Consider the following 23,995-nt stretch of genomic DNA (forward strand, 5'->3'; position numbering starts at 1 on the left):
GAAATAAAGTTGCCAGAACAAGAATCCTTTAGGCAATCAAATTTAGTCGATTTTTCAGATCCTGAATGAAAGCAAAAAAGTTATTAAATATTATATTCTATATAGCATTCGTCAAAATATTAGATTGCTTAGCATATTTTAAGCCGCTTCAACCAAACACAACCTTTAAATCTAAAGAAAAGTTTTGTTAATCCACGTACATACGCGTTGCATAACAAGTTAATATGATACAATTTTTTGAAAAAAAGGAAGAAACATTTTATATTTAGGTGTTCCTCTTAAATCTTAGCACAAAAATGCATCTTTCGACAACTTAAGAATTAAAATAAAGTAAATATATATATATAATTAAATGCTTGAATTAAAATTTATAAAATTTACTATTTTAAAAGTCCTTTCATTTTTTATTATTCTGGAAGTTATTAAAAAGAAAATAGAGTCGTCTATGAGATAAATTTTTTTCTGAATAAAATATGTTGGATTACTTTTTTCAAATAAATAACATCAAACAGCATTCGAATGATTTAAAAAGAAAACGGCATTTTTCTTTTGCAATTATAATCTCTAGCTGCTTTAGCGTAAAGATTTATTTACAATATTATTTTGAAAACTATTAATATCAAAGAATTTAAAAAAAAAAGAAATGCCCCTAAACTTCTTTTACAAAGTTCAAAGCCTAATTCTTCAGTAAAGTCAACTTACTTTAAAAAAAAAAAAACTTTCCTTTCACCCAAAATTATTTATATATTAGGCAATTTCAAAAACCCCCTCTTGAAGACAACATAATCCATACCTCTTTACAATCTAAAAAAAGGAAAAAACAGAATCAGCTTGTGGGATTTATTCATCGGATTCGCTAACAGTATGGCAAAAGGACTCGCTCTTAATTATTCCACCGCTCAATGAGCTACGTCGTTTGTCGCACGTGCTTTTATCCCAGGACAGATTCCAGTCCAATAACCACCGAATGACTTTCGAGTTTGTAACAAAATAGGGTGGGAAAGTGAAATTCTACTGTGGTGGGGGGTCTTTAGACCAATTTCTCTCCTTATTTTTAATTGGTAAAGCAGATGGGCCCTATTGACTTTCAACCTTCATTCTCGTATTGCAATATGCAGGAGAATAATTGGAATAAAACAGGAACTCTGGTCACCAATTAAGTCAACAATTTGTACTGGTGTCGAATACCTAGGACACACGCAAGATGAAAGTAGGAAATTTTTGAAATTTAATTCTTCATTATTATAAATTCGATTCAATGTCTGCTTTCATTCGGTTACGGAGTGCAGTATGAGAATTCGATCATTGTTTATTCGAATTCGCGGTGATTCAAAGTCTATTCATTCATTCCTTAACTACTACCAAAATAAGGATTAAATATCAAAAGCAATTCGACTTTCTTTTTGTTAATTCGAAGTCAAAATTGAAATTTGTAGAAAATTGCTTTAATTTCTGATTTATTTTCTTAAATGCATGGTCATCGATGATCGAAAATAAATAATTTATAAACGTAATTCATTCAGTGTCTTTAATTTATTATTATAGAATATATTTAAGCGAAGAAGAAGTAAAAAAAATTCCGATTTTATTAAAAACATTTGTGGAAAATTTAGCATTCATTTTAAGCTTTTATTATAGAAGTATTTTATGAAATACATAGGAAAACTGCATTCTAATTTTATTGAAATTACTTTAATTGTTAAAACTATTTTGTTTATTCAATTAAAATCAAGATGCTCATTATTACAATTTAATTACTCTGTTTAATTATCATGCAACACTAAATAAAATTGTGAAATTTAAAATACTCTTTGCTGTCTTCTTAAATTTAAGAAGGTCAATTTCACTGGCGCTATGGGAGACCAGGGCTCATAGTAAAATTGTAACACGCTCTTTAAGCAGCAATTTTTAAATTTTTTTAACCAGAATTAATTGCATAATAATTTATTTTTAATCATATTAATTGCTAAATATGATTTTTATGATTATCAACCTAGTTAGTGCCCAACCGAAACTAGTAGTGAGAGGCTGTAAACATGTGCTTCATTTTAATTAGATAATAAGAAAAAATATTTCGCAAACTTTGACGTTTCTCAAAATTTTTTGAGTTTATTAATTTTCTCACTGTATTATGTTTTAAAAACCACTTTCATTTTTTTCTGATCGCATTTTTTTTTTAATGAATTAACGAAATTTTCCAAAACTATGCGATGGGTGAGTCGTAACATGTTGCAGCTTTTAAGGTATAAAACCACTGATAGAATCAAACAAAATTTGACACACCTTTTCTTTAGCAAATAAGAGGATTAACAGTAAAAATTGTAACTGAAAATTATTTTAGCTTTTCTGCCATAACTTAGAAGCATGAGATTATACAAAAATTATTTTTATATCATCTTACAATGTAAAATATTAACTTTTAAGTTACACAAGTTTCCTTCCTGTGGTTATTTCTCTTAATTTAATCAATTTTTCAAAATTTATTTAAACAATTAATAATAATACTTATTTTCTTTAAAATAAAAAGCCTATTACTGTTTAATCAAATTTCTAACTCTCGCACTTTTAAAGTTTCCTTCATATAATTTCATTTCCATTTTTATTTCTAATTATTTTTTAGTATACAAATACTATAATTTATCTTTAAATACTATTGCTTAAAACTGTTGCAATTTCTTTTATAGTTTGGTTTAATTTTGTCTTCTATTTTAACACTTTTCAAATATTCATTGCTTCATTTGGGATGTTTATGCCTTTTTCACGGTTGTTCTTAACTTGAATTGGATTTTATTTCAGTCGATAAATGTAATAGTTTTTTTTTATTGAATTATTATATATTTTTCAAGCCAGCTTCAAACTTATGTTTTAAGAAAATATGCTTCAAGGGAAACTTTCTTTTAGGCTTTACAAATTACAAAATTTTCGACCTCTTTTTAACTTCTTTATATCTAGAATTTAAATGCTGAATTGTGAATATTTGATTAAACATTAAAGGAAATTTGTATATCATGGTGTCTAAAGAAGAATAGATGTAAATATTGATCACAAAATCGGCACAAAACCATAAATGATTTCATAATAAATAAATAAACCATTTTATTTTATTAAGGCTAAGTTATTAAAAGATTTAATTGTCATTTTCCGAAACGAATAATTACGGCGAACTAATCAGTAGCCTACCAAGACGGATATTTACGAATAAGTGTATTTGCCTTTAAAGACACTTAGTTGTTGTTGTTCCTTATGGCACTTGCCATGACAAGCCAGCTGTTACGAAGACAGCGATTTAAGCCTGTGGGGGAGCGTCTCTTGTTTGTTTAGTAGCGCCAACTAGGGCTAAGAGTACAACTTAGCTACTCACGCATCGCTAATTCGCTTGCACAACCCCTTTTTACAGGAGGGCACATTCACACATCTCACAGATAGAACAACAGAAGAACAACCATGCCCAAACCGGGACTCGAACCCAGGACGCCCAGATCAAGGGGAAGACGCGCTACCCCTATGCCAGGCCGCCGGCAGACACTTAATTTACTAATACAATATTCCAAAAAAGTTTTATGTAAGGATAAAAGAAATTTGCAATTCTATTTTACAATGTTCAAATAAGTGCTACAGATTTTAGTTTTTCATTCTTCTTGTAAATTAACATTATTTTCAACTGATTAGTTTTATTGAATCTATGGTAGGAAAACTAATTTTTTACTGAATCTATGGTAAGAAAGCTAATTTTTTACTGAATCTATTTTTAAAGAACTAATTATATCTGATTCATGCATTCTCATAAATTAACAATATTTTCAGCTGGTTAGTTTTACTGAATCTATGGCTAAGAAACTAATTATATTTAAATCTTACGTAGGTACTGTAGTAAGTGGCAACTTAATTTGATAATATTTGGAAAAATTATCAATGAAATCATTACGACTAAATAAAACGAAGTGAGACGAACATGGATCTGTTAAATAAATTATATATTTGTGTGTAAGAAATTGCAAAAAACAATATTTATGAAACCATACTATAAAGTAAATCTTTTCAGCTTCAAAAACTTTTAAAAGGAAGGAATATTGTGTTTAGAGTGCACCAATGCTTCTGCATTTAAAACACAAATGAAAATAACCAATTTAGTGAAATATAAAGCATAAATTATAAAAAAAAAAAAATGAATCCGGATTGAAGATTTTATCAAGGGCCACCTAGGATTCAAACTAGGGATTTTTTTTTTGGGTCCAGGGATATGAGGGATCTGAATTTCGTCCAAGCATTGGCCCTTCGTGCTCCTAAAATCTCAACAAATTAATTTTTTTTGAAAAATCAATTTATACAAAATAAAAGCATTAAAACTAGACAATAAACAAAATACACAACACCAAACACAAAATTATTTCACAATTCCAATCAAGTAAAACCATAGCAAAATTAATTCCAATAAAACCACCAAAAACAAATGCGAAACAATAAAGCCAAAAATAATCATTAAGAATAAAGTCAAATATAGAGGAAAGAAAAAGTAATATTTGAGTGCAATTTTGTTTTAATCAGTAGTAATCAATACTTAGTGCCAAATGATTGATATTTCTATATAATTTATGCGAACGCTCGTTAATTTCATGGAGCTCTTTCTGTAAAGGTAACACATATATAAAAGCATATTATATTATTAATAGGAGACATGCCCGATTGTAGATTTCTAAGAATCTCTAATACAAATTGTCACTGATGCTTAGTATGCAGGAAAGGAAACATGTTGCTGAACTTAAATATCTGTAAAAGTTGCTTCTTTCACACATAATTACGTCGGCTGGGAAAACAATCAACTGCTGGAATCAAATAATGCGAATCGTAATTTTTCGGTATCCGTTCCATATGCATCAAGGGGATAGTGCCCTAAATAGCATAAATGTAAAATGTAATTTAATTAATTAGGAAGTTGCCAGTTAAGAATTCTTTATTCTGGAATAAATGGTTCAAGAATTCTTTCGGAATACTTCGAATTCTAAATCACGAATGCTGAAGGAATGCGTATCACAAAATGTCAAGGAGACTTCATTAATTAGACGGAAGTTTGTGACATAATTTAAAATTTATAATTGTAGTGTTGAAATATTAATTTTATAATTTGATCTGCTTTCAGAATTTGACTGATTTTTAAATTTAGAATAATGAGCTTTCTAGATCTTAAACGTAAAGGACGTCACAAAATTAACGCAAGGTTTGAATTTGCCACCGTTCGTGCAGTAAAGTGTTGGCAACATTTAAAAAAAAAAACCCATTTTACAGCTGATAGCTTAGGGTTAGTAAAAATAGACAGGATCCCACGATAGAGCACAACGCAAGATTTGAATTAAATAAAAAGCCCAATTTTTTTTCTTTAAATTGTAATATTTTTATTCAATTGTAAAATATACAGGATGGGTTATGTATGGAATAAACACATAGGACAAATGGTTTCCACGGCTTTCCTGGCATATACGCAATCTTTTGTCGAAATTTTCTAGGACCATTTTGTATAAATGTGGCTGAATTTCGTTGAAGCAGCGTTGAATTTCCTTCTTTAATGCAAGTGTTTTTGTGGGCTTGACCTTTGAATACAAATAATTCCATAAAAATAAATCCAATTGTGTTAAATCACACGATCTAGAGGGCTAAATTTCAAATTTTCGAACTGTAGCCGTCAGATTTTCATTATTTTTGAAATGTTGTTTAACAATGAAAATACGTTGTTCCATCATGGAACACTCCATTTTTACAAACCCTAAACTATCAGCCGTCAATGGTTTTTTTAAATAGGGTTACCAACACTTTACTGCACAAATGGCGACAGATTCAAATCTTGCCTTAATTTTGGGCCATCCTTTATTTGTTTGTGTTCCGTGCAAGTAACAGAAAATTTACCAACACTTTACTGCACAAATGGTGACAAATTCAAATCTTGCCTTAATTTTGGGCCATCCTTTATTTGTTTGTATTCCGTGCAAGTAACAGAAAATTTGTCATGAAATTTAAAAGCAATTCTTCATCAGACAAGAACATGGAGTGAACTCAACCTATTAGATTTCATTATTTCGATGGAATTTTCAACATAGAATAATGAAAATTCTAGAGTCTAATGAGTTTGTGTTCTGCTCATGTAATAGAAAATTTATCCTAAAGATATGCAGATTTTTTTTTTGAGCCCCGTAACCATCGAAAAATGCGCATTGATTATTGGCCTGATAATTATTAAATCTACTATCGAAAGTCCAATGTTCCCACATTAGTATATGTGGGAAAGTCAGAGAAAAATTTTATTCCAGTATTAACTTTTTTATCCCATTGCGATTAAAAATGATAAAATATGTTTTGAAACAGCCATTATAAAGTTACAAAAATACATTAATACAGGTTATAGCTAATCTTCAAGAAACAAGACATTCGGCGCTGAAAAATAAATAAAAACAAAGCAGGTGATAAAGTAAAGATAACTGGTAAAAGAATAGAAACAAATCTTTTTTTCGACAACATAAAGAAAAATTTCAGAAGATTAAAGAAAAATCCACGAATAAGAAGAAAAAAGACGAATGGAAGAATTGGTGGAGATTTTCCCCCAAATCATCTCGAAGTTAAATTTAAAACTGCGATAAAAATAACAAAAAACAAAACATTATTATTACAACAAAAATAAGAAGCTTTAGAGGAAACACAAATTTCGTTAAAAAAATTGCCATCAAATGTCTCGACATACGTTTCGTCAACAAACTACATTCGTCCATTATGTAAATTTGCTGTTTTCACTTTGTTCTTTCGTGGAAAAACGGGACTTAAGGATTGATAAGTTATTGCCAAGTCGATGGCATTTTTTTTCTTCCACTCCATTTTTTTTCTTTACTGTATTATCAAATATTACTTTTTACGACGTTTTTTCCACTTCCACAATGAAAAATGAAGAACAAAAACAACAAAAGGAAGCACGTCGAGGGATGGGGAGGGAAAAAAATCACCTCGCATCTTAAGTATTCTAAGAAAATGTGATTAAATGTTTTTGTCTTAAAAGAAAAACCCACAAAACACACTGGAATTAGATGTTACCCCCTCCCTACCCCCGACATTACTACATTGTACAAAGTTACATTAGCAAACAGTTTTTTTTTTTTGCACACATATTTTTTTTATTCTTGTTTTCAAGACTGAGGAATGATTTTTTTTCCTCTCTTCTTCCCAAATATCTTAGATTTTTTTTACTACCCGATTTAACAACCTTTTTTTTTATTTTTTCATTATTTATATTTTTTCCGTTCCAATCCCGAGTCTTAGCGGAAACGAAGTTAAAAAGTCCGAAGTGCGTTAACTTTGTTTGCCTATTTTTGTGTGGTCTTTTCGCTTTGAACTTCCTATTTCAACCTTCGTCTATTAAACTTAATTTTACGCAGCCCCGTCGTTTCAGTTCTTATATTTTTCTCCTTTCCTTTTTTTAAAGTTCACGCATTTATGACTTTTCTTTTTACTTCTAAGTTGGTAAAATTTCTTCTCTATGCGGATTTTATGATTGTTATTTAAGAAATCGTTAATACTATTTCGGATGTGTTGTAAAATGTTAAAAAGGAAGAAAATACTTTTTTTTAAACTCTATTTATTTTAGCATTGCATTCGTTATAATCCTTTGATTCAATATAAATAAATTAAGATCATAAGCATATAATGCCTTTGTAAATTTAAGTGCAGCTCATGAAAAATTATTAATCTGGAAAAACAATAGATAACTTCGTCGAAAAACAACTTAGATTTTACGAATGAAATGTACTATTACAGAAAGAAAATTCAAAGCAGAAGAAATCCCCTCAAGTCTGAAACAAAGCGATGTATAAATCTTTTTTAGGTTTTGTTTTTCTGATGATGATTAGGTGTGTGTTAAAAGTGGTGTTACACCAGTAAAAAGCTTATAATTAAAATAAAAAAGATCGAATTTAAATAGCCATCAAAGGACTAGCTATTCAAAACAAAACTTTCATATGGGTGTGTAATAGATACAACAGAAGCTAAAGACAGCCAAAGAAAAAAAAACGGAACAAAAAACAAAGGAATACGCATAAATGGAAAAAGTGGGGAAGTTCTAAATGGCTCAAGCAGAAGAGTCTACATAATATTCTACAGTAATAGTATAATTTACACATAATTAGTAAATAATAAAATTTACCAAAAATAGGCAGTTTAAACTTTGAAGACAGAAAAATGAAAGGAAAAAAATAGCAAAAAGAGAAATATAAATAAATAAATGAAAAAAGCAAACAGGAAAAATAAATATATGTCTAAGGTAGAGTCCATGATCAGGAACAAAAGGATAGATAAAGAGTTCTTTTTTTTTAGGTTTTGTTTGTGTCTTTACTTAGTTTCTAAAATTTACTCTTAATTATACGATAGCTATAGCATATTTACAAAAAAGGAATTTAGTATCATTGTAACAAGCATGAAAATAAATCTGGTAAATCAAACAATGAAAAGTTTTATTGTAAAATATTTTTTTTATATATTTATTAGAATTAGGTAAAAAATGTATAGAAATAAAAAAGCAATATCGCTGAAAAACTGTTTTAAGTGGTTGAAAAAATATGTCGCCTTATGCCAATATGTCCCGAAGTCTTTGAGAAAAACGGCAAAAGAATTTGATTAATTTTTAATTAACATCTTTTTTTAGTGACCGAGCACTAGCCAAAAAATAATTACGGACCAAATTGATTTACTTTTGGTTCAACATCTATTGTGTGGAGAGAGAATTCCATTCAAAACCCAAACTTTTTTTTTGTTGCTGTTGTTGTTTGAAGAAATTTGAATTTCTAGTCTGAAACATAACATTATGATAATACTCAAGGCTTGATTCGTCTATATTTTTCTTATAAAATTTGCTCACAGTTGTATACAAGCGATGATGTGCACACACAATAGAATTGGAATCAATATTGTTACAAGGCACAGAACACAAATTTAGATATAAAATTAATACCGATCAAAAGTTTAATTTTACGAATCTTAAAATATAAAAATAATGTTTGTTTAATAATATGATTCATGTTATAGAAGAACAAAATTAAAATTTTAGTTAATTTTTAAGTAAAAATCCAATAAACTTTTGTACGGTGAACACATTTTACTAGTGAAAGATGTAGCTTCAGACCAAATTTTGCAGTCCTAGTTCCAACCGTCTGTCATGTGGAACGTTTTGAATCATTCTTTCGTCATGATTTTTGTGTCACGTATGTGACAGTTTACAAATAATATGTCATTCTATATAGAGTGGCACGCTGAACTTTAGATTTTCTAACAAGGAACTCATGGTAGCTCTTAAAAATTGGTATTAAGGTGTTAAGGTTAGGTGGTTTGTAAGATTCTATAATAAATGAATTCATTATAAGTTACTCTATTCATGAAATAAACGGAATATATTATTTTAACTTTATCAAGTATGGAATTTCATGAAAAAATTCAGTTTATTAAATAGATTGCAAGGATTTAAAAAAAAATGGCCTTATATATGTGTTCTTATAGAGGCGCAATATTCAAGTACTTCAAAGAAAACAAAACCAACGGTTAAGGGACCAATCAACTTTATCATGAATTTGCACAAGATAAAACACCATAAAATCAAGAAAACGTGAGAATGATTTCTTTTTATTCACAAAACGATTTCTCTTTACATACCTTCCCTTAGAAATATTTATAAATTACTGCACACATGCATTAGAAAACCCAATACCGATGACGTGACATTCAAAACAGCGAAATGAAGGACCTCAATTCTAAATGAAATTTCTTTTCTATGTAACTCTACAGAAATCTATTCCAATCGCGCGTGCAATACACGAGATTGTGTATCTATATCTCATCAGGGATTGTCGACGGGGGGTGCCTTGTCAAACCTTTATTGATCTACGAAACGATTCTACCAGACAAGAGAAAAGAGGGGAGGTTATAATTTGATTTAAAATGATATATCTTCCAATGTCGTCTGTTCTTGTGGAGATGGGGTGCGTTGGAAAAAGGTGAATAGCTCGGTTTCTCCAGTGCTGGATTGTGATTGGACCATCAGATGATATTAAGGGAGCGAGAGTGTAATGTTTCGGTTTATGAAAACAATTGATTAAGCCATACATCTCGTTTAGTTTCTTTTGTTTTGGTAGGGGAAGAGGGGTGAGGATGAAGATATATGTTTTGTTTTTTACGTGATGAAATATTTCTTTAAAGAAGAAATGGGATTTGCGGGTTTGGTTATGGTTTCAAAGAAATGTCGTTGGATATTTGTGGAGTCGTTTACATGAAGAAGCTGGTTCTTCTCTTTCTTTTTTAAGCTTTTTTTTTTGGTACAAGTATGCTGCAAATCTAAATCTAGGAAAAGGATTCGAATTCTTCATAGAAGAAATTTTATATAACAGTAACATTACTTTTATTATTGTGTTCCTATTTAATTTTTTATTTCAGAAATGACAAGAACGTATGCTCATAAATGTTTTTTTTTTTTTTAGAGAGAGAGAGAGAGAGAGAGAGAGAATTTGTTTGATTTTCTAGTTCATATAATCTTTCAAATAGCTTTATTAATATGAATTCTAATCATTTCTTCTTATTATTATATTTATATTATTGAGTATTAAATTTAAAATTAAAATAAAAAAATGTTCAGTTTTTTTTTTAATTACTTCCCTATTTGAAATTTCCTACTTGTTCTTTTCTGATCTTTTCTAGAAGTTGCAGATCCATTTCAAATTTCATTATTAAAATATACTCCTTGTGCATCACTCAATTTGCAGAAAGAATAGTCACAAGCTATTATCAATTATTCTTTATTTTGGAAGAAAAGAAATATCTTAATTAAAAGTAAATTCTTCTCTTATCTTAACCCTTTCTAGAGCCGTGGGAAGTATGCTTCCCACCAAATTTATCAATCTTATTATGTAGGTATGAAATTATGTAGGTTGGCATCAGTTCTGACAAATTATTTTAGAAATACAGAAACTTAGATGCGTCAGTTCTTTATCTCAGACAAAATGATGTGTCTTGATTTGTTACTTAATTATTAATTAATCAAATTAAATTTATCTAATAAATTAAATGAATCCTTTTCCTTATTCTAATTTCAAGGCTAAAAATATTTTAACATAATATGACTAGAAAAAAAATGGCCCTTTAAAGGGTTAAATAATAGGATTTCCTTTTCGACTAGCTGCCAGTTGCGAATTTCTAAATTTACTTCAGCAAACTGCAACTTTTATATTCCAGACATCCACATTTTTAATTGTATCAGAATATGATCGAGTGTAACATAAAAGTATATTTTTTTTTCTAATTCCCTTAAGTAATAAGGAATAAGAAATAACTAAGGAAAGAAAATAACTTAACAAGAAAAAAAATCAACTTGCTGAACCAGGCATAGAGAAGAAATTTTTGTCGATCCACTTGGTCGAGATACAGGTACAATGGAATGAGATCCGAAACTTCATCTCTAATTGGGAGGTTTCGGATTACATTTCACTGAATATCCTCCTACTCTATGGGCTTTTTTCACATTTCCCAACATGAGTCATGACTCACATTTTGATAAACCGGGAATGGCATCTAAGCCTGCATCTCGCTTCCGGTTTAGATGCCATTCTCAGTATTCGAATATTGCTCGAAAATGCGATCTCTTTGTAGCTTTAAAAAAAGTATATTAATGAAAATCAAATATCTTTAAATGCTTTGCATTAAAGAGTGAATATCGTAAACTGGTATAATTTTTCTACAAGTGGCAACTTTGCAGTTTCTTTTTTTAAACCGATGTTTGGTATCCTACCAAGTTTAAAAACCAAACAATAAAGATACTAACGATTTCTGTGGCATTAGTTGGATTTTCCTGTGTATTCCTTGGACCAGTGGAATGGATGAAACATTCGCAGAGCTATTTGTCATGATGGCAGAGAAGAAGAAATGACAAGAGGAGATGAAAGTAGGATTAGAAAAGAAAATGGAAGCTGGACAGGACGAAATGAAGAAAGGTCAAAATGAAGAATCAGATTCAGGTGCACGTCGAGATTCAAGTCAAGGGAATTAAGGATCACGTTAACAGGTGCATAGAAAGGATAGAAGATGTCGAAAGTGTCGAGAGTGGAGTATTGGACAGCAAGCAAGCTGCAGAGCTAGTGATTAAATGCGCTGTCTTATAGCGATTGATTGGCGATATTTGTTGATAATGATATTTTTGTTGCTTTGTGCTATTTTAGAGTTTTCCTGTTAGACTTCATTAAAATAAAGAGTTATTTTTGTAAGATCCTGCTTATTGGATTGCCTCCAAATACACCCACAAGGAAAATTTTGTAACATTTGGTGTCAGAATTTTTTATCAATTCTTTATTATTATTCTTTCAGTAAAAATACTACATTCCCACCAAAGATTTATATTTCTTAACTATTATTCGCTAGTATCGTGCAAGGCATTCGCGGCTTTACTTAAAACCCAGAAAGGGATAGACCTTTAGAGGGAAAGTAGAGACCTTTATTGTAGAGGGAAAGTGATAAGACTTTTATTGGAGAGTATTCAAGAAAATTTCGAGGAGACCACATCAGCTAGTTATTCAACAAGCAAACATTTTCAAAACTTATCATGTAATAATAAAATACCAAACTAGTAAGCAGGACTAATGTTTTATGATGATTTTGAATTGTTTTTTATATTGATAGTTTACAAAGTTGTTGAAACAAAAGAAAAAAAATGGCACAGTAGTGCGAGTTGACAGTATAACGAATAAACAATATACTATTATTAAAATAAATTCATCAACAGTCTTGAAAAGTGGAAACTATCCATAAGAAATTATGCAGAGAATGAAGTATTATTTTAAGATGCTATTTTGTCAGTTACAGTGATGCCATTTCCCTTTTATTCATACATATTTCAAGCAATGTGATATTACAATCGCAATAATTTAAAAACCAAAAAAATCATTGAAAAGTCTAAAAAGATTTAACTAAATAATATGTTATTTAAAAATGTCTCCAAATTTAATCTAAGACGTTGACTATATATTCACTGATCTTTATAGTGCAAAATTCCAGGATATATCCATAAAAATTGAGTTTCCAGAAATATTTTTGGAAAACTTTCACTACAAGTTAAGTCGACATTTGAGTAGGATCTAAAACTGGAAACAGTAGTTTTCCCAACCATATATCGACTTTGACAAACATTCGATCCAACATTGGACTTTTTAATAAAATAAATAAAGGAAGAGGATTCGATCGAAACAAAAATAGACAAATAAAGAAAAACTATCCACTTCTTGGAAAAGGAATTTTTCGTGACAATTTGTAGTTTTCCCGCTATTGAAGGCGGTCATTATTTAAAAACTGTCCAGTTGTTCCTTGGATTGCTGTATTTATTGTGTCCACTTTTTAAATTCTCACCCTTTTGCCGTATTTTCTATCGACAGGTGAGAACGGTTCGACAGGTAAAAGGAATGACGACAAAAACAGATTGACCCATCTGACCCAAACATTTGCTTGACCAAAACATCCATAATCTGAATTGTTTATTGTTGTTCACCAGTTGCATATGAAATAAAAGGAATATATATATAATCATTCAACAGTTGTTTGTTGTTCTGGCATTTATTTTACAAACATGCTAGAATAAATTTTGAACAAAAGGCATTTTACCGACAACAAACTTTTACAAGACAAGTTTCCAAATATAGCAACCATTCTGAAATACAAACTAAGCTAGAAAGTCACAAAAGTTTTTAAAAAGAAAGAATTCTTATTGTAATGGGTTTATTTATCATATTTTCAAGGAAATACGATTTGAAAAGAAAATAAGTTCTGTTACGACTTTTCCCAAAATTGCTTTTAATGCAATTTTGTTTATTCTTTTATATCTTTATTTCTTAACATTCTTAACATTTATATTCTTTATTTACTTGCCATAACTTTTTGCGCAACCAAACAAGGATGATTCTTGCTTTAATAATCCTCAGAAGATTAAATATACAACCAAATTGAAGGGTTTGTTTCAGGATTTGCTGAATTTAAAATTTTAAAAATTACGATATTACATTGATCAACAAAATATTTGACAATATATTTGATATAAATTGACAACAAATTTTGCAACAGGACAGTATACAATGTACAGTCAGTAGGACAGGACAGTGCAGTAGGACAATGTACTGGTATTTTTAACAAAAGCCTTCAAATTTTACATTAGAACTTGAATTTCATATAAGAAGATTATGGTTGATTTAAGCTGATAAATAATAATTTATAAGCTTTTTTTCAGTAAATAATCCCTAAAAGTGCTTATCAAAAGAAATTAGAAAGAGATTTTCTGAACAAACATCTCACCTGAAAGGTATTTTCTAACCCACAAACTTATTTTATTTTTTAAATCAAAATAAATACTCGGATATTATATTTTTAATGTAGTTAACTCATGTTGTAAATGATGAATATATTCTCACACTTCATTACGTCCAACAAAAATGGATTTCATATCAAATATTAAAATGATAATATTAGTATAAAACTGCAACCAGCGCTGTCGGTTAATAATACCAGTTTCAAGAAAGGCTTAGTAAGAATTAAATGTGTGGTTTTTTTCGTACACATTAAAAAGAACATATTTCTAGAAAATTGCATGTAATACAACGTTTAGAGTAAAAAGATATTAAAGATGCATAAAGATAAAATAATTCTTATTTTGCAAAAAATTCCATGTTTGCCTATTTTTAAAATAATGCAGCAAAATTAATCGTAGAAAATCATTTGATGATGAAATTGATTACAGATTTGCAAAATAATAATAATAATAATAATTTTTAGGAAAATTACTGAACAATATTAAGGCATTTTCATTAAAAAAAAATCTATAATTTGGCACATTACTAGTTTAGTTTAAGTGCCAGTTTGATTGAACGGAGATCGGGACAAAAAAATCTTATTAGATGCATAAGAAATTTATATCTGCGAGACTTATTTTCAATAAACAAAAAGCTAGATGTTACTAATCATTATTTTTGTTTCAATGCTGCTATAAATTTTTAATTGATTCATATTTAATTAATTCATAATTAATTATTTTAGCTAATCATTAGTAATAGATAATAATAATTAACATTACCAATAAATAAAATAGGAGGTCGAAACAAAAAAATCTCATCAGATATATTAGAAATTTCTATCAGAGAAATTTCTGTTCAATAAACAATAATTTAGCTGTTATTAATCATTTTCATTTCAATGCTACAATAAATTTTTAATTGGTTTATAATTGATTATTTTAGCGAATCATTAATAGTAGATAATAAAAATGAATCATTACCAACAAATAAAATTTACTATTATTTAGATTATTAACTAAACATTTTATTTTAAAAATATTTAAGATTATCAATTAACATGAATCGACTGTATTAACTGACAGTCAAAAAAAGAATAAATTTAAAAAGCTGTTTACCACGCCAGTTTTTTTTAAAGTCAATGAAAAAAATTCTGTATGCTATTTGAATCAAACGTGAAACTTATGCTTTGTGATGGTTATAAGTAGGAATGAAAATACTTATCTTTTTCTATAATATTTTTCTATATATTTTTTTGTGTTGAATCAGATTCAAACACAAAAATTCATTTACTATTTGACGATTTATTACTTTTATGATCTGAATGCAAAGAAGAGGTTTGAATTCTTTAATGCTTAGACAATCAAACATGAACATGTCTGCCAGAGTGTTAACAAGCAAATCCTTAAAAAGCAAAAATTTTCTTCGGTGTTTAAAACACTTGAAAAAAAAAAGCACTTACAAGCCTTTTTTAGTGCAACTAAAAGACTAAATCCTACTAAACAAATCATTAAACTAAGGAACCTTCCAACTCTTAATGCCGAAAACAAAGGAAGTGGCAAAATGGCGCAATTGACTCTTTTAAAATTCCTACCGGACTGATACATTACGAGTGGTAATTTTTTATCCTTTCCACCACCGTTGGTTTTTACGACGAAGCATATGGAAACTGCAGCAGTAATTAGTCCAAAGTGGTGGCTAGTAGCCTGGGCCGGGTCCCTTGGGTCCCAGGCAAAAGAGCAATTGCATTAAGGGCTTTTCCCCCCTCATGATCTGGGCCGTATCTCACCTGGTAAGGGGCTACGGCGGCCACAAGTCTGAGCATGCTTTGGATGGAGATAATGCATAGTCTCCACGTTGATCAAACACGTGTAGAAAGTAATGTTCTCTATCATTAAGTGAGGGGGGGGTAGCTTCTTCAATGCGACATGAAAGTTTTCGTAGGAAAAAAGAAAACCGTGATCCTTTGCGTAGTTAATTGGAATGATTTCGGTAATTTGGGGGCTTTATATGTGATAAGATATATTTTCTTTGCTGAACGGGTAGTGATAAGATTGTGGGTTGGTAAATTTACTGCGAGAAAACACAAATCGAATATTGGTTTTTCTTTATTCCGAGTTTTTAGTTTAAAAAATGAGGATCAATTATTCTGAACCCTTTAACTACAATCATTTAACTTGAATAAGTTATTCAGTTTTAATACTTCATTGATACTGCGCTTATCTTGAAATGAGAAATAATAACGATATAACATATTTTTAAATTTTTAACTGCTTTGGTTTTAATAACTTCCGATTCAGGAATAAGTTGTCTTACTAATTAAACGAAGAATTCATAGAATATGCGAGGATTTTGTACGACATATGTGATCAAATAATATCCTCCTTGAATAATTTAGTTTCAGATTCTTAGTCTGAGAAGCGATAATTCGATGCGCATATGATGACCACGCAATAGGATAAAGGAATTGAATTTTGCAAAAAAGAAAGATACCAAAGGAAAAAATGTATTTCCTGGGTTATAAATCATTTGGTTTGGTGAAACATAAGATCCTAATCATTGCAAATCATTTCAAAAATTTTCCTTTCATTGAAATAGTTGCAAATCATATCAACCAACTTATTAAATATTTAATGTTACTAGATATACATTAATATTGTATTTTACATAAAAATAATTATAAAAAATATAATTAAAATAAATACATCAAGTTAAGGAAATTTGAAAAAATTATTTTTTTCAAAGGAAAAAGAACAATACTAAAATTAGAAACTAACATCAATTTATAATCAGTCATGCCTTCGTAGGATATGAAAATTATGGATGACCAAACCACCCTTGAATGGCATCGTATATGTTTTTACGATTATTAAGATTTAAGAAATATATAACATTTTGCTTCGAATATAAAATTTTATTCCACAGAAAATAAGGTACAAGTATATATAACTAAATTCGGTATAGATATATATTAATATATTTAAAATAATATGACAAAAAATAAAAACTGTCCTTCAGCCCTATTCCCAGCTCCGATTTTGCTCCTTTTTATTTTAGTTGAAATTTCTTGGTCTATTAATATGTCATCAATGGCCATCGCTCCTCACATACCAGTTTCTATTTTTGAAGGTAATTTCAAAAATAATATTTCACTGTACATTCCTTATCATCTAAGAATATAAATAATGTACAGTGAATTTCTCAACCTTAGCCTTTCTGCCGATTACGAAAAGTTTTATTTCATATGAAAGCTCATAATTTTAGTAAATAGCGATTTTCCTTCCAAGGTCCTTCAGTTTTAAGAGAAATCTCAAAGACATTACTTTACTGACATTACATTCTGTATGAAGAAAGACTGAAACTGAGTTCCCCGACTTAAACCACGTATTTATTTCGTAAATTTTGATTTCAAACGAAATCTTATAAACTCTAGATGATGTCACCAGTGATTGTCCACCTTCAATGCTCGGCATTTCCGACAGATCGTAAAATAAAATTTTGACAGAGTTCCAGGCTCAAAACTAGACTGATTTCGCTATTTTGTATGTGCATGTCTTGTATGTCTAACTAATAAGTATAATCTATGTTTATTGCGCAAGTATAATTTAAAATAATACTTTCTGTTATGATAAGACGCAATCCATCGAAGTTGGGCGACGTAACTAAATTAATACATTTAATATGGTGGAAGAAAAATTGATCCCCATACTTTACTTTACTTTACTTTACTTTACTTACTACATACTTTATATATTACTAAAATACTTTAAAGAATAAAATATGTTTTTCAAACAGAAAACTAAGTTAATATAAATTTATGTTTGATAAGAATATTTTAATTTACAAAGGTTTTACTCAAATTTTATTAATAGTATAAAGAATCCTATTAAAATACTATTTACTTTATTCAGATATTGTAATAGCCTTCTCAAATTATATTTGTGAGTATTATATAAATTATATGAATGAGTATATTTTTTTTATTTAGTATATAATTTTAGTTATTTATGAAACACCTTACAATAAATAACATTTTAAATAAATATAATGCTTATTTCATTTTTTTATAAAATAAATTTTATTGATTAACAATAATAATAAAAAGAAATTCACATTTCTACATTAAATTGAAATTAATGTCAAACAATTATTTTTTTTCTCTGTTCTTAAAAATGGCATCTTGAGCGTTTACCAAATTTCTGTGATAAAAATTTTTGATATCTCATTTTTAAAAAAGGTTAATAAAAGGATGTAAAAATGATTAATGATAAAGAAGACATTAAATTCAAAACAATCAGTCAGCAGATTTAATAAAGTTTGAATTAAAATGATTTAAGATCTTAAAGATTTTTGTAGCAATTTTTCCAGTATGTGAAGAAAATTTTTTAGAACGCTTTTGTTATCAAAGTGAAATACTATAAATGAATTTTAGTAATTAAAACATATTATTAATTTAAAAAATCAAGTTTTACTTCCAATTTCTTTAACAAATTTCTTTTTAAAAATTACTTTCTAAACTTCTCAGAAAATTGACATCATATGATCACAATTCTTAATGCACTAAATGCATTCTAAAAATAAAAAAAGCTTGATAATCCGAATTTAAAATATTTACCAATTATATGTCAATTGAAAATATTTAGATAGAATTGTAATAAAAAAAATTATTTTTATCATAATTTTGTTTTAAAAATATCAATATAACTTCTAAAAAAATTCATTCTTTTTAAAGTTCTATGATTTTTTCCCTTTGAAATGATGCCCATAATTTATTTATTTTTTGTTAAATTAAATGCATGCCATACGATTCCACATAATAAAAAAAGGACACTTTTGTAATGCAATTAGTTTAAGAAGCTAACAACGATTTAAAAAAAATAAGAAACATTTTTTTTAATTAAGGAATGAATGAAATGGAATTTTTAATCAAAAAGGTCATTTCCAAAAAATAAAATTCACAAAACTGGAATTTTCAATTTAAGAATGAATTACATAGTTTTACAATAAAAAAAAATTTATAACACATTTAAATCTTATAATCTAAAATAACTATCAAGATTTCCTATCCAATTAATATCATCATACCAATAAACCAAAAACTTGAAGCCGTGCAATATCAGAATGCTTTACCTGATATCTTTCCAATAAAAAAAGTATTAAGTAATAAAAGTAATTCACATAATCATTAACGATATCGGGTTTACCTATCTAATCGATGACATCACATTTGAAAAAGAAAACCTGAGGCTTCGTAATTCAAGAACATCTTTCAGTCACATTGTTCGGGTTTCATGAGTCTGTCACGTTATATTCATATGTCACGTAAAATAAAACATGTGCTGTCCTCTCACAAATGAAGTAGCTATTTCACATTCTACAAGCCAATTGTTTCTGTTTCCTTTTTGTGGTTTCTTATTTCACTTCGCCTCATTATTGAAACCTGGCGGTTGAAAACAAGAAAACATTTCTGCTTTCCATTATTTCTCAAACTAAACTAGAAACCGATCCCTCTCTTTTCATAATCTTTTTTACCCCCATATCTTTTTTTTATTCCTATCTGTCTGGTGCGGTGTGTTGTGATGATCCCCAAGAGATTCGTAGAGATGTCTGATGAATTGCGCGTTTTCCGGTGTACAGTAGCCATTAAGTAATTGGCTGCCTATACTGTAACCTAATTAAATACGATCTTTTGATTCGGTAAGTATAACTTGTACTGGTAACGCCCATACCATGTTTGACTTGCTTTTTCGACTTTTTTTTATTCTTGTTTTCATTTTTTTTATCTATTCTTTTACAGCCTCGTGATGAAATTTGCTCTTTCTAGAGTAAAAGCAATTTAGGTAATTACGTTGTTAGGTTCGCATTAGGTTTATAATCGTTTGAAGTTCTTTTGTTACTTGAACCAACTCTTGACTAAACAATGTCGTAAGTAATGATTTCAATGTTCTATTAAGCTGATTACTTAACAATTTACATTCATTGCTGCAGTTTCTGAGTAAGATATTTCTAGCTTTTAAGTAATTTTTGAAACTCGATTAACGATGATGTGCATAATTGCAAACGATATTTTCATCTAAATCTTTCTTCGCGGAGTTAACTTTTATGATTAATACGAAACGTTTAAGCTTTAAATATGGTTTTAAAAAAGATTACGTTTTAATTAAGGATTTTTTGATTTCATAATTTTAAGAATCTAAATATAAATTTTAATAAAATTTATATTTAGGTTTTAAAGGCTTCTTTTTATAATAAATTGAAAAAAATATGTAAAGAATATAAAAAGCAAACGATATTTTGGCATGTTTAGTTTTTACAGAATCTCAATTTTCAGTCCAATATCTTAGAATAAAAATACGAATTAATTACGAATAAAATGAATGTAATTCGAATTTCTCAATGTATAATAATTTAATTCTAAGATGTTTTTAGACAGTAAATTTGACTGTAATATTCTTCATTGAATAATACTAAAGCGATTTTCATCATTTTAAAAATAAATAAAAACATCGTAAGCTTTTTTATAAAATTCTAAATTCTAATATATTGATTCTAAAATTGTAAATCTTAATTTATTTGATTGATTCTGAACGACTATGGTTTTTAATTATTTATCTGCTGGTATTAGCAAACATCTAAGATTCTAATTAGAATCTTATTAAATAAATAATAAGGATTATAAGAATTAGGTTCTTGCATTAGGTCGAGATTAATAAGCGTAGATTGTTTTAAAATTGGTTTCGTTTAAATAAGATGGATTTATTGCTGACAATCTATTCTAATGATTGGATTTCTCGAATGGTAAGTTATGAAAAATTCTTATTTTTGAATTTAAGCAACTATGATGAATATTATGCAAATAGCTAATTGAAACCAAAAATTTCACATCATTTTGAAAAGTAGTTGATATATACTTTTATATTATTAGGATCTATATTTTATTTAGTCATTTTCTAAAATGAATTTATGTGGCAGTAGTTTTATTCTCAATTTTCTTAATGATTATTTCAAGAATAGAATTTTTTGACGATTAGGATTTTTATTAATGCAATCAAAGTCTATTCATTGGTATTTGAAAATTCTGATTAAAATAACGTAACTTTTTTTTATTAAAGTAATTAAGATGATCTATTTTATATAATTATTTTTATTGAAATAATATCGTTTGTATAAAATTTAAAATACAATAGAGCTTCAAATATCCGAACTCAAGCTTTCTGGAATCGTTTTAAGAAGGATCACTAGAAAATAAATTCATCTAGACTAAAAACGAATAAACATACTTCAATACTGTTAATTTTGACTGATATATTCAAAAATTGATTTTTGTTAAATAAATAAATGCAGAAAATGTAAACAACATTATTTTTGAAATCATTAAATTAATACCCAATAAGCAAATTTCTTTCCTTCCTAAGAACTTTTTTCTATATTGAAACCTTTTTCCGGATATTTTTTATATCCAAATTCAGTCTAGACCCAATTAATTCGAATAGCTTACTATTATAATGAGTTTTAATTAAAAATAGTCTCGAAATCGGTGAAATTTAAACAAAATCTTGGCAGCGAATGTTACCTGTATTCTGTCTTCTGGCAAATCTGTTTTTAAGGATAGCATTTCTCTGGCATACACATCGGGGTAGTGTGCGTCTTTGAAAGCTTTTTCGAGTTCCTCCAATTGATAGCTCGTAAATATTGTCCTGAAAAATAATGAAACAATAAGATTTATTTCAATAAAAGTATTGTGTCAAAATATTTTATTAGAAGAATGTGGTTTATCAAATTTTATTAAGATTTGACCAATTTCTAAATTTCGATTAACCGAATATGGTTTATTAAACTCCATGCAACAATTGAAATCATATAGATAATTCTATTTAAAATGAAAATGGATTTCTTAATAAAAAAATTCCTAAATTTCAGAATAATTTTTTTTTTGAAATTTCAATGACATTAGAAAAAGATTTTTTTTTTGATAAATTCGTATAGATTCAAGGATTTAAGATATGAACGTTCCAATGATTACATCATGTTTAACGGGGTCTAATGCATGACTTTAAGTTTTCATCTAAAATTATTTAATTGGATGCAATGATATATTGCTTAATTTTGCTAAAATTATCAATCTGACTTGCCACTAAAAACAATGGAACTTATGCACATTTTGTATGTAAATAAGATAAATAGATGTACAGATGCATTGTTTGGCAGATCTGATGCTAAATGTGATGAAATTGTATAATTTTACTTTTGACACTATAAATCAAAACTACTTTTGCTTAGCTTGCTTCGTTATCAAATTCATTTTGGGAAAATACTGTGAAATGCTAAAAAAGGAAATGAATATGAAATGTTCTAAATCATTTTAAACAAACATGTAAGATGCAAAGATTAAAAAAAATCACGAAGATTGAACATTTTAAAGATTAATATATTTACTTTTCGCATACAAGAAAAATAAAAATTAAAAATTTATCTGCTCTATTTACTATTGAATCAAAAATATCTAATGATCTTAAAATAGAATTTCTCAAATTATGTTATTTCTACCCCTAATGGTAGATTAAATAACAATTGATGATCCAATTTTTAAATAAAACTTCTAATTGAATGCAAAACAATTCTGTACTAGATAAATAAAGGAGATAAACTTTAAACTTTTTTTGTCAATTTTAAACAAAGAAGATAAGCTTATGGATATTTCACAAAACGAAAACCTCACAAGTGCGCTTTTTTTTTTTAACTTTTGTAATTTTTGGTTAAAAAGAGGAGATAAATGAGCATTTATCGGCCAAGGAGATCAAAATCCCCAATGATCTAACATATATAAATTGATTACAATAAAAAGGGGCTCATTCATCCTATTAAAACTCGTCAATAAAAAATATTAATGTTTGCAATTATGCATTATTACCTACTATTTACTACATTATATAAGATATTTGTATTTTATTATATTGCAAAAGTTTCATTTATGAAATAATTAAGTAATATGGATTTATAATATTTTCTTTTTTGATTAAAAACATTTCTCTTCGGATGACTTATTTTTTTAATTAGAAAATACTTTCATGATATATAAATTTTTAATTCTTATTTATGTAATATTATAAGTTTTAAAAGGGTCGAGAACGCCTTCACTTAAGTTTGAATTTATATTTTGATTGTAGCTAGATATCTTCTATTTGCTAATATCCTTAGATAACGATTTTTTTAAAAAATTAACTCTCCAGTTGCGAATCTCGTGATTTCCGCGGGTTGGCAATCAGTCCATTTTCTGTTGCATCCCGCGTTTTTCGCAGTTTAGAGTGTTTATTTTTAAAATTACATACTTTTATTATATTATATTATTGTCGTGTAACATATAGTATCAGTTTACTTTCTTGGAAAAATATTTGAACTTATTTGAAAACATTGCATCTAAATGGTGATTTTAAAAAATTACGCAGCCAGAGGGTTAATACCTAATCAAATGATTAATAAGTTTCATATCATGAGAAAAGATACTTATAATATTCATTAAATAATTATTTATTTGATTTTTAAATACTTTCTAGCTACATTATTATTTTTCCGATTTCTACTTCCTTTCAATGAAAACAAATATTATATAAGTATTTGTTTTCATTGAAAAGAAGTTGATAATTTCTCCGGTACTACCA

At 28.0% G+C, this 23,995-nt stretch overlaps 1 protein-coding gene across 1 annotated transcript in view; it reads right to left on the reverse strand.

Moving 5' to 3' along the window:
* LOC129989165 (visual system homeobox 2-like) overlaps window positions 1–23,995 on the reverse strand; it is a 177,481-nt gene that overhangs the window by 16,566 nt on the left and 136,920 nt on the right. The window contains exon 3 of the mRNA XM_056097520.1: window positions 21,910–22,033. Coding sequence (XP_055953495.1) covers window positions 21,910–22,033 — 124 coding nt within the window. The remainder of the gene's footprint in view (window positions 1–21,909; window positions 22,034–23,995) is intronic.

Source organism: Argiope bruennichi, chromosome 10 (genome assembly GCF_947563725.1).
Source record: "Argiope bruennichi chromosome 10, qqArgBrue1.1, whole genome shotgun sequence".
NCBI lineage: Eukaryota > Metazoa > Arthropoda > Arachnida > Araneae > Araneidae > Argiope > Argiope bruennichi.